We start from the raw sequence: 12,895 nt of genomic DNA, 5'->3' as shown, positions 1-12,895 counted from the left end.
ACTTCAGACCTGAAGTGACATGCCTGCTACACTGTGTTCACTGCTCTAATTCACCCATCCATTCATTCATCCGTAAAATAATGAATTCCTCCAACAATTACTGTTTTCTACGCTGATATTTGGTTGATTTGTCTTTTTTCTTTAGCTGATTTCAATAATTCATACGCTGTAAACAAAAAAAAAAAGTCTAACTAAAAAACAATTATTATCTCATTCTTATATCTTAACTGATTCAAAATGTGTTTCTATGGAAGCCTGAATGGACAGATATGCCAAAAAGAGTGTGACCATTTTTACTGTACAAATGTGCAAAACGACATCCTTTCTGGTCTGTGAAGGCCACCGTAGTTCCAGGACGTACCTGGGAAAGAGAGGAGTGAATTTCTTACGCACAGGAGCGTGTCTTCGGACGGTGGGAGGAAGAAAACTGCGACACAAACACGGGGAGAAATAAAAAAACAACAACAACAAAAAAAACTCAGGTTAAAGATTCAAACGTAAAAAAATTAATAACTCTTTTTTAAATAAAAAAAATCTATTTTGAAACTGAATTAAATGGACAAATCAGTCAAAAAAATGCATTTTAAAAAAACGTCACAAAGAAATTCTGTCATGTAGGAAATATTTATTTGAAATGAGTCTTCCTTTACTCTATTTATGTTTATACGTTAGAATTTCTCAAATCTGTGACATTGAATTTTACCTCTGTATTTTAACAAACACAAAGTGTTTTAGCTCGTTACTGGTAATTGAATTATTATTATAATATTATTATATTATATGTAAGGTAAATATTTTGTTGCAGTGTAGTTACTGGTAAAACCCTTGTAATCATCATCACTAACATATCACCAGGTTTTTACATTTACGTCAAAGTCAGTTGATTTGTTTTGTTTATTACACTGCAAAAAAAAAAATAACTATGCCAAATATCCTTACATTGAGTAAAATTTTACTTGGCTAGAATATGATATTCTGTAAAAAAAAAACAACGTTGTAATTATGACGTGCGTTTCTTTACTTTACTTTATTAATCTGAATTAATCTGAGTTTACACGTTAGAATTTGTTTAAATTTGCACCAATCTGTGACCCGAAACTCTAAACTTTAGAGTTGTCATTAAAGCTTAACATAATCTCAAATATCTAAGACAACATTTTCTAAAAAATGTAGATACGTTTTCTGGTGCACAATTTGCTTTTTAGACTAAAGAATAAGAACAGTATCGCCGAAGCGAACATGAAGTGATGAACATCAGAGTAAAAACCCTGGTAATCATCATCGCTAAAGTTCTATCGCCAGGTTTTTACATTCACGTCACATTTCTTTCATCATCTTTGTGTTTCTGTTGGCGACAGCTCTGTGTTTTTGACGCGTCGCAGTGTTTCACAGCCGATCAGCTGACGTGACGGAAACAAGGGGAACAAGTGATGCTAAATTGAAATGTTCCCAGCACAAATTGGTTGTTTCCTCGAGAGGAGAAGCGAAAACAGTGTGTGTGTGTGTGTGTGTGTGATTACTACAGCAGTCAGCTCTGATGGATGATTAAGGTTTTATCTGCAGCCTGAGGCGATTATTAATCTGACATCACCACTCACTGCGAGAGTGTGACTCAGTTTGTATGAAATAATTACTGTAGTCTCACAACTATGTGTGTGTGTGTGTGTGTGTGTGTGAGGGATCAACAGCAGCAACAAAAGGCTTGAAAAAAAACAAACCCTGACGACTTTCTAAGATAATCAGGAAAAAACGTGGAGATTTTCCAGAATGAAATTTAGATAACCGGTTCAAATTTGAGTTAAAAAAAGAGTCATGGAACAAAAGTTTTCATTTAAATGTATTGTTCAAACAAAAATAAAAAAAAAACGTCTTTTTTGCTTGAACCTGTCACTTCTGTATTACTTTTATTTTCTTGTACTTTTCTGTGACGATTTCAGCTGACGAGACGGAAACGAGTGAGTGAAAATGTTCGGAATAAATGGATCGTTTCCTCCAGAGAAGAAGAGAAAACTTCACGTAAATGAAAGACGTTTCCTTTACAAACATTTCCTGCAGATAGAAATTTTGTTTTTTATATATTTATAGAGTTGTCTTCAATTGCCCCAAAACAAAAAATGAGGTAAAATAGTCAACGATACGACTTTGTCTTTACTTTAATATATTAACTTGCATGTTTTGTAAATGTCAGCTTGGTTTTGTGACAGTTTCAGCTGGCTGAAACAAAAGAGTCAAACTTTGGTAAATGACTGAAGTTTCCTTTCCTTTTGTTGTTTTTAGCTTGACGGGTCTAAGGACTCGTCAGCTGGGTTAAGGACTGGATTTAGTTTTAATAGCTACAGTATTAGCTTGATTTGGGGTCTTGTATGTTTTAGTACACGTAAACTTGGATTTCAGACTTGTTTGACAGATATAGAGGTTTGTTAGCTTGATAGGCTTTAGGGATTGAGCTTGGAACCAGTTGGTGTGGTTTAAGGACTCGTTAGCTGGGTTCAGGACTTAGTTTAGTTTTAATTGTTACTGTATTAGCTTGGTTTGGGATGTTGTAATCTTGGATTTCAGACTTGTTTGACAGATGTAGCGGTTTGTAGCTTGACAGGTTTGAGGGATTAAGCTTGGAACCAGTTAGCTTGGTCTAAGGACTTGTTTCTTGGTTTTGGGGCTTGTTTTGACAGATTTAGAGATTGTTTTTTATAGCTTGATTGGTTTTAGGACTCGGTTGAAGACTTGGCCTTGGGACCAGTTAGCTTGGTTTAAAGGTTGGTAGACTGGTGTAAAGATTTGTTAGCTTAGTTTAAAGGCTTGTAAGATTGGTCTTGGGACTGGCTTGATTTAAACATTGCTTAGTTTTAGTATGTGTTACTTAAGTTTAAGGGCAAAACCAGATAGCCTGGTTTCAGGACTTGTTAGATGGGTTTTAGGACTAGTTTAGTTTTAATAGCTACAATATTAGCTTGGTTTGGGGTCTTGTTACCTTGATTGGTTTTAGTGATTGAGCTTGGGACCACTTAGCATGGTCTAAGGACTTGGTAGCTGGGTTTTAGGGGTTGGTATTGGACCAGTTTGCTTGGTTTGAGGACTTCTTGGCTGGGTTGGGCTTGGTATATTGGTATTTTGAGCAGCAACGTCATCACCCCAGTCTAACACCGCTCTACTGTGTATTTTGTTCACCCAAACAGTCTCTGCAGATAACACTATAACACCATAAAATAAAAATACCATAAAAACACGGAAACACAGGTGTGGCATCTGGATTTCCCACAGATTTGGGTGTGAACGTGGTCTGGTTTCTGGTTCTCTGCCACTCTGAAGGACTTTGTCCTGAGAGATTCCCAGCAGCGTTTGTTTTACATGTGTCAAAGACTTTGACTTTACCTTTTATGACGTGGTGATAAGACGAGGACAGAGACGAGAAAGGCGAGACACCTTCATTTGAAACTGGTGAATCAAGTGAAAACATCACAACAGACACTTCAGTAAGTGACTTTTATTCTTTGTTGTAAATGCTGATGTATGTTAGTTTAAAAAAAAAGATTATATTTGGTTTAGTTTAGTGTTTTTTTTTACTCTCATACATTTTGGAAATAACACTTTTCTTAAATAAAAACGCAGAAAAGGGATTCTTTGTTGTCTAATGTTTAAACAAATAAAGGTTTACAACCTCAAAGATTCAAATTTTCATTAAAGACCTCATTCGAGAGCACAGAAATCTGGTAACCATGGTAACAAAACTGACATTTCACACAGTGTCTTTGGACCAGTTAGCTTGGATTTAGGGCTTGGTGTTTTTAGCTTGATTGGTTTTAGGACTTGGTTGATATGTTGGTTTAAGGGTTTGGTCTTTGGACCAGTTAGCTTGGTTTAAGGACTTGTTAGTTCGGATTTCAGACTTTCGAACAGATGTAGAGTTTTGCTAGCTTGATTGGTTTTAGGGATTGAGCTTGGAACCAGTTGGTGTGATTTAAGGACCTGTTAGCTGGGTTTTAGGACTTAATTTAGTTTTAATAGCTACAGTATTGGCTTGGTTTGTGGTCTTGTAACCTTAGATTGACAGATTTAGAGTTTTGTAATCTTGACTGGTTTGAGGGATTGAGTTTAGAACCAGTTAGGTCCAGTAAGGACTTTAGCTGGGATTTAGCTGGGATTTAGCTTGATTTTGTGGCTTGTTTGTTTTCGTACATGTAATCTTGGTCAAAGACTTGGTCTTAAGGACCTTTAGGTTGATGTTTAGGTTTGGGCTTGTTGGACTGGTTTTAAGATTTGTTAGCTTAGTTTAAAGGCTTGTAAGACTGGTCTTGGGACCAGCTTGGTTTAAAAACGAAGAGAAACAATTCTTCACCACAACAGCTGGTCAAAACTTCCCATGTTGGAGTTTAAAAGTCCCACTTTGTAAATCAAGACATTAAACATCAAGACAGGAAACACTGATGATGGATCACACTCTCCAGTTTCCCCATAAACCATAAAGGTATCAACAAACCTCCGTCCTCCGTAACTGTGAAATCCCTGAGCACAGAATGATTACAATAATCTATGAGTGTAAAAGGAGCTGACGGAGCATTTTGTCGACTCGAGACACTGAGATTGTGTTTTACTGCATGAGAAGTGGAACTGATACTGAACGGGATGATTTTAAATCACACAGTGAAACTGTCGGCGGAGTCGTCGCGGTTCAAAATTACATGTGTTTTAAGTGCCAGGTTGAACTTCCATTATCTGAATGAGATATTTGTGTATTTAACGTTCAGCTGCGCGACAAAAACCCTTTAAAGAAGTTTAACTTGATATTTTTTGTTCAGTTCCAGTTTTCATCGGGATGAAGTGGGATTAGGAAAAAAAATATGAGCAATGGACCTTTGACCAGCACCACTGGTCACACCTGGTAAAACAGCACTACAGTTTAGTTTGAAGGCCATTGATTAGCTAGAATAACAACTATGAACTATGATCGACATAAATTCCTGCACTAAGGTTTATGACTCTGCTGAGAAATCACCTGTGTGAACTCTGATAATAAAAAGTCCTGACACGCAGTAAACAGCTGACGTGTTGGAATGAACACATTACACTTCATGAGCACATAATCAGGTGCTTATTTACCGTGCGACGGTGCGTCATGAGCCATTTGTACAGTGTTTTGTAAGTGTTTCCTTCCTGTAAATTCAGCAGTTACACTCAGACTGTTTCCGACACTAAATACTACGCAGAATCGCAAAAAAACGCGACGTGTCGCTGTAGTGACTCAACGTTTTTTTTCATAGTGACTCCACCCTACTGAAATTTGACCCATTTAAGATCCAAAATGCAACATTATGCCTCACAGTAAACTGGGAAACAAATACCACCTCTGTAAATGTTAGATATCAGGAAACTAGTTTTTGTAGCCAATACCGGAACTGATACGGACTTATATTGGATCTCAGAAGTCGGAGCAATTAGAAAGTTAGAAAAGCAGCAAAGCAAAACAGAGGAGCGTGCAACAACGTTCTCATGACATCATTGTTAGCACTAGTTTGGTTGTTTTGTACATGTCAACCGAGTTGTAATGAGTTGTTAGCTTGGCTTTGGGACTTATTTCATAGGTTTAGGGACATGTTAACTTATTTGGATTTAGGGATCAGTCTTGTTTTAAGGACTTGTTAGCTTTGCTTTTGGACTTTGTTTTCGATAACACTTGTAATCTTGGTTTCAGGACTTGGGACCAGTTAGTTTGGTTTAAGTTGTTTTGTTAGCTGGGTTTTAGAACATTTTTTTAGGACTTGCTCGCTTATATTTAGGACTAGGTTGATATGTCACTTTTAGGGCTTGGTCTTGGACCCATTAGCTTGGTTTCAGGACTTCTCAGCAGGGTGTTAAGGCTTGGGCTTGGTATATTGGTATTTGGAGCATCGAGTGACGTGTATTTTGTTCACCCAAACAGTGTAGCAACATGTCTACAGTTAAAATTAAAACAGTACTTTGGGTACGACTGATTTAGTGTGAAACAAATACGACAGAAGTGATATTAACCATAAAGGTAGTAGTGTTTGTATGACGGCAGGCATCTTGGAATCGTAATTCTGGGTATGCGAGGTTGTGCCGAGTTGGTAATCCGAGTTCAGGGGGGTGTTCCTGTGTACGGAATAGTGTCAGTTGCATTTGAAACTCAAGACCCTGTATATAATAAGCATTTGAGTAGTGGAAGTGAAACCAAGATGGTGGAGTGTTGGATTTACTGGCTTGAATAAGAATGACAACTTACTTGTGCCAGCAGTCAAAATGGATTACATTCTTGCATATTGGACCTTTAAACAGTACGTCCACACATGCATCCAATGCGAGGCTACCATGTTCCTTTAAATGTCATGATATCACCCAACAAATAAATGAAACATAACTTACCACACACTTAAAAAAACTGAATGACAATCCTTTGTTTTTGTCTAATTTTGCCTAATCATGATGCAGAGATGGCGACCATTCAAAATGTGCTGCTGGATATCCTGTCAGACCTAAGAGCTGAGGAGTTTGAAAAATTCAAGCATAATTTGCGTTGGATGAACGACAGTTATAAATGGAGTGAACTGGAGACGGCAAGTGCATCCAAAATAGTGGATTTGATGGTGCAGAAACACACGCACTTGGCTGTGGAGGTGACCAAGAAGATTTTGGAGAAAATCCCCAGGAATGACCTGGTGCAGAATTTGTCGGAAAACAGAATCCTCACACTAAATGGTAAACAACAGAATGATGAACACAAATTCTCAAATTTGTTGCCATATAAAATGAATTATTTCCTTTCTGTCCCATATGCCCAGATTTAAAGACTGCCATAGATGTGAAGACTATAAACGAGAATGGAGCATCTCCGATTCAATCACAGCCCGTTGCTATTCCTCACCCTCTCATGGACATCAGTGCATCTGACGGTAAAGGCTGGTTTCTGAACCTACTTCTTTAATCCCTATAAAATGATTCTGTGTTTAAGGTGAAAGATTTTGGGTCTGTAATCCTGGCCAAAAAATGTTTTTGTCGTGGGACCTGCTTGGGACCTCTAGTCTAAAGTTAAATATTTTGTATCACATTGGTTTCAAACTGTCCCATTTGTATTGTGAATTCAACTAATTATCATGTGACTCTCTTCCACACAGATGCAGAGAGCACTATGCGAGAGACTCCTCCAGATGAACACATCATGCGGTACCAACGAACACTACAGTCGTACCTCGGGAGCAAGTGTATGAGCATTCGAGAGGGTTTGGAAGAGAGGCCGAATGAACAGCATCTGGATAAAATCTTTGTGGAACTGTTCATCACAGAGGGAGGGGACATACACATCAATGAGCAGCATGAGAACCAGTGGAATCACACCCAAAGAAGCAGAGCAGCTGGGACAGAGAAACCAATCAATCCCAGTGAAATTTTCAAAAGGCCCGCTGAAATACCTATAAGAACAGTGATGACGGCTGGAATTGCAGGAATTGGAAAAACCATCCTCGTGAAAAAATTTGTCCTGGACTGGGCTGAGGGCAGGGAAAATCAAGATGTGCATCTTTTATTTCCCCTTAGCTTCAGCGACCTGAATTCACTGAAGGGAAAGAGATTTACTTTTGCAGAACTGTTACATGAAAGAATCTGGGAAACCAGGGCTATTCCTACGGAATATCTTGAAATGGTTTTTACCAAACTACAGACATCAGGATGCCGCGATTATAACAAGGCACGATACAAACTCCTGTTTGTGTTGGATGGATTTGATGAAAGCCACCTCAAACTGGACTTAAACCACAGTAAAGGGAAGTTTGCTGATTTTGACGTGACACAGTCAACTTCAGTTGAGGTCTTGCTGACCGCCCTTATCAAGGGGAACTTGCTTCCCGCTGCTCGCGTCTGGATAACCACACGGCCCGGAGCTGTCAAACAGATCCATACAGACTTCCTCCAGAGAATGACAGAAGTAAGAGGATTCAACGATCCACAGAAAGAGGAGTACTTCAAGAAGAAGTTCCCAGATAGGGAACAAGCTAGCACAATAATCTTACACATTAAGGGCTCACCAAGCCTATTCATCATGTGTCACATCCCGGTCTTCTGCTGGATCATCTCTATCGTTTTACAGGGCTTTTTGAAGAACAAATCAAAGATAGAACTGCCCACAACGTTGACTGAGATGTACACGGTATTCTTGAAGTATCAGATCACCAACATAGAACAACGGCAGAACTGTGGCCCAAAAAAGATCATTCAGTACATTGAGTCATTAGCAAAACTAGCTTTCAACAACTTGGATAAAGGCAACCAATTCAATGAGAAAGATCTGAAAGACATTAGCTTTAATCTCCATAAAGCCTCACTGGATACTGGAGTGTTCACGGAGGTCTTTGAAGAGGTACGCTGGATATCAGAGAATAAAGAGAAGAAGTACAGCTTTGTCCATTTGAGTCTTATGGAGTATCTCGCTGCTCTTCATGTTGTGATGTCACTCATCAATGACAACAAGAACGTACTGTCCGAGCCAAATTTACTGGATAGACTGGACAGGCTGCTCAGGCCTTGCAGGAAAATATCAATGACAGAAGTCCACAGCATTGCTATTCAAAAAGCCCTACAGAGTCCAAAAGGGGAGCTGGACTTGTTACTCCGTTTCCTTCTAGGTCTTTCCCTGAAGACCAACCAGGATCTCCTCAAGCCCTTGTTGAATGTGTCTAAAGGGCCTTCTCAGATGATCCACCAAGAGACGGTTGATTTGATCCATAAAAGGATAGGTGAGAGCACTTCTCCAGAGAGGAGCATCAATCTCTTCTACTGTCTTAAGGAGTTGAAAGAAAACTCCCTAGTGGAGGACATCCAGCACTACCTGAGATCACAAACTGTTTCCTCGGGCAATCTCTCACAACTCCACTGGTCAGCGCTGGTCTTCCTCTTCCTGTCATCGGGAGACAATTTGGAAGTGTTTGACTTAAAGAAATACTGCCCTTCAGAGGAGGGACTTCTCAGTCTGAGGCCAGTGATCCAGGCCTCCAACAAATCGCTGTACGTGACCAAAACCTACATTCCCTAAATGAATTAACTTTAACATCTACAGTTTTTGTTAATGTATGTGGTTTTATGTCACACATACCTTCACAGGCTGAGTAGTTGCAAACTGACAGAGAACATCTGCAAAGCACTGGCTGAAGCTCTCAGCTCCCAGTCCTCCAGAGTGAGAGAGCTTGATCTGAGTGACAACGAACTGAAGGATTCAGGGGTGCTGCATCTCTGTGTTGGACTGGGAAATCCAAATTGTTCCCTGGAGATTCTTCGGTAGGTTTGAATTATTTTGTTCTTGAAATGACAATTTGAGTCCATGTGTGAACAAAGCAGGTCACTGCTTTACCAAATACCTCTCACCTGAGGCTAGCAGAGTACTTACAGAAGATAGTGCAGTAGACAAAGACCATTTTCCTCTTTGTTTGTGTGCAGACTATCAGGCTGTATGATCTCAGAGACGGGGTGTGCTACTCTGGCTTCAACACTCAAGTCCAAACACTCCAACCTGAAAGAGCTGGACCTGAGCTTTAATCACCCAGGAAACTCAGGAAAGAAACAACTGACAGCTTTACAGAAGGATCCGCAAAATAAACTACAAACCCTCAAGTATGAGCTGCCACAGACAAACAATTTCTCTGTCACACATGAAGAAAAAGGTCAAGCTATAAATAAAGTAATGGTCAATTTTGACTTCCTTCCTTACTTCCTTCCTTCCTCTAGCCTTAACGACTGTGGAGAACAAAGACTGAGGCCTGGCATTAAGAAATGTAAGTTCACTGTCACCACACCAAACCACAAGTTACATAATCCAAGTAATTCTTTGAGAAAAGAGGACATGTTTGTATCGCCAATCTATCGTCCCAAGACCAATCTAACAAGCTTTAAATCCAAGCTAAAACCAGTCTAACAAGTACAAACCTTTACACTGAGCAACAAACAAGCCTCCAAATCAAAGTTTTTTTTTCCATTCAGCTTCTCCCTCTCTAGGGATCAGCAGATGACCCGCATATTCTGATTTGGTCTAAGTCTATAATTCTGTCCAACAAGTCCTAAATCCAAGCTTACAAACTCGATCAAGACATGCTCCCCTAACCAACTTAATTAAAACTGAACTAAGTACTAAAACCCAGCTAATAAGTACTAAAACTACGCTAACATTCTCAGCTAACAAGCAGCAGGTTGTATTAACTGTGGGTAATAAGTGTTGAACTCTGAAAAAGGCAACTCTGAAAATGTTCTATCCGAAAGTTAAACCTCCACATTTCTGCATCTAATTTTGTTCTTCAGATGTTTGCAACCTTTCCCTGGACCAGAACACCGCACACAAAATACTGAAACTGTCCGACAACTGCACAAAGGTGACAACCATGAAAGAGAAGCAGCCATATAATCATCACCCGGAGAGATTCGACTGCTGGCTCCAGGTGCTCTGTAGCACCGGACTGACAGGTCGCAGTTACTGGGAGGTCAAATGGAAGGGCAAGGTCTACATTGGAGTGACATACAAAGGAATCATACGGAAGGGACAGGGCGCCGATATCTGTCTCGGAGCGAACGATCACTCCTGGATGTTGCTCTGTGAGGGGAATGGAAGTTACTCTGTCCAGCATGAAAACATAAGTGCATGCGTTCACCCCAAACCGTCTCCTGTGTCTCACAGAGTTGCGGTGTACCTCGACTTTCCGGCTGGAACTCTGTCCTTCTATAAAGTGATCTTCGACAAACTCATCCATCTGCACACATTCGAGTCCAAATTCACTGAGCCTCTTTACCCCGCGCTTGGGTTTGGGTTTGGATACAATTACACACATTTTGGGTCTTCAGTGTCCTTGTGTGAGGTGGACGACATCATTTCCTTCTCCGACTGTTGACTGAAGACAAACCCTGGGACACTGGGTTCACCGAGTACACGATCAAAAATCAACACCAAAGAGTTTTCAAGCATTTTGAGAAACTGAACAATGTAAAATCGTGTTTAAAACTAATAATCGCTTGCTCAGGGAGTTTACGATTTTGTTTTTATTGTATTGTAGTATAAATGTAGCCTCAGTGCACTTTTTGATGATGACCTGATGACTTTGTTGTTGTAAATGCCATTCCTGTAATTTTATTTTGAAAAGATATAAACCAGCCTTGCTTAAGTTTGTATGCTAGCTTACCTCGCTAGGCATAGTTTGGCTAGCTTCAGCTGCATTCTTTAGCGAGGGCCTTTGTTTTTCTTTTGCAAAGTAGGGATTCGTTCAAATCAATATTCATTGTAGCTTAATGTTAGCTGCAGCATGTTCTTCATGACTCTTGTGTTTCATTATTAAAAATGCAGCTGTTCAGTCACATCAGTTTAGTTACAGTCTTTTCTTTAGGGAGGCCTTTGTGTGTCATCAACAAAATAGGACTAAATTCAAGTCCTACGTTAAGCTAGCTTAGCGTCTGCAGTCTGTTCTCTATAGCGTTGAGCATCTGTTGTTCAGCTGTGTTTTTGTGTTAAACCCTTAGCGCTCACGTGCAGTAAATTACTGTGGGAATAATATACAACTCCTTATCCTGGTTGTCTGTGTTTATAGGTCAGATATTCAGGCTTTAAAAAATGTGTTTTTTTCTTATTCTTATGTGTTGTTGAGTCAAAGTTCTGATTCATTTTATATCGCATTTTTAGTCGTGATACAAAGTAGCAATAATTGTGCAGAAGTCACAAATTAGACCGTTATTCTTTTCTTTTTGTTCATAAAAACAAGCCAAGTGAACTTTGTACTGTGATGTATTTCCAAATTTCACAAATTCAATCCGATACTTTTTGCTCGAGTGTGTTGGTTCTTTCATCAGATTACCTGTAGGTGGTGCTGAAAAAAAAGGCTATAAGACACTATATTGCACATTGTTCTAGCTTCTGTATAAACTGTTTTAGCAGCCGAAATGCTAGGTGTTTTGGTGTTTTTGTGTTTAACTGTCAAAGCAGGGCTCAGGTTGTCCATGCTCACGCTAGCTTTCATCGGCCACTGACAGTTTAGCTGACGTGTAATTTCACGCCAACTTTTGTTTCTTCAACAAAACTTGATTGAGTCACATCCATGCCCTTGCTGGATGACCTCACAGCTAATAGTTTGGCTAGCTTCATCGTGCTAGCTTATCTCAAAGATATAGTTTGGCTAACATTAGCTACAGACATTTGAGTCTCATCAACAAAACAGGGCTAAGTTCATGTCCACCCTTATGCTAGCTTACCTAACAGTAATAGTTTGTCTAACGTTAGCTTGTCCCAATGCTAGCTTACATTACAGCAAACAGTTTGGTTAACTTTAGCTGCTGACTTAGCTTTAGTTCAGCTGCAGTTTAGTTTAGGCACAACGCATCAGTTTTTTGAAGCTTAATCACACAAACTTCATTCGTGAACTGATCTGTAATTTTTCTGTCGTGGTTATGCGCCGACTTCATCAAAAATAACAAGTAACAAAGTGCGTGTTTTATCTTCCAAATACGGAAAAGAAATTCTCATTTTACAGAACGGTTGGCAACAGTAATAAATGTGGCGCTCACGTACGTGAACTGCAGATATTAATCTCTAAATTCTCAAACTACAAATGCAAACAAGCGTACATTACACCTTTTGTGTCACAGGAGATTAAACAACAATCTACAAAACAGATCCTTTCCGTCAGAAACCCAGATCTTTTTATTCTACACATTTTTTCAAGAACCAGAAATTCAAATTAGCATAATTAATGTCATACATCACCCGCAGCTCTAATGTGGAGTCGGGATATTTTCGTGCCACAGAATTGTAATGCAATTTGCCCTCAGGTTTTTCTCTTTCTTATGAATAAATGAAGCTCAAGCTACGATGTAAATAACTGAAGAACTCTTTTTGGAACCTTTTTTGGGGGCCGTTGGTTGA

General features: G+C 39.4%; 1 protein-coding gene across 1 annotated transcript; it reads left to right on the top strand.

The window, feature by feature from the left end:
- Positions 1 to 3,391: 3,391 nt before the first annotated feature.
- Positions 3,392 to 11,606, top strand: LOC122767286 (NACHT, LRR and PYD domains-containing protein 12-like). Its single transcript, XM_044022729.1, has 8 exons — positions 3,392 to 3,473; positions 6,445 to 6,711; positions 6,795 to 6,905; positions 7,128 to 9,009; positions 9,106 to 9,279; positions 9,439 to 9,612; positions 9,727 to 9,773; positions 10,294 to 11,606. The coding sequence occupies exons 2-8, from the start codon at positions 6,447 to 6,449 to the stop codon at positions 10,875 to 10,877; spliced, it is 3,237 nt and encodes a 1,078-aa protein (XP_043878664.1). The 5' UTR covers positions 3,392 to 3,473; positions 6,445 to 6,446; the 3' UTR covers positions 10,878 to 11,606.
- Positions 11,607 to 12,895: the final 1,289 nt, after the last annotated feature.

The sequence above is a fragment of the Solea senegalensis genome, linkage group LG3 (genome assembly GCF_019176455.1).
Source record: "Solea senegalensis isolate Sse05_10M linkage group LG3, IFAPA_SoseM_1, whole genome shotgun sequence".
Taxonomy (NCBI): domain Eukaryota; kingdom Metazoa; phylum Chordata; class Actinopteri; order Pleuronectiformes; family Soleidae; genus Solea; species Solea senegalensis.
Note: the sequence above shows the minus strand (reverse complement) of the source record. Positions and strands in the feature narration are given on the sequence as shown.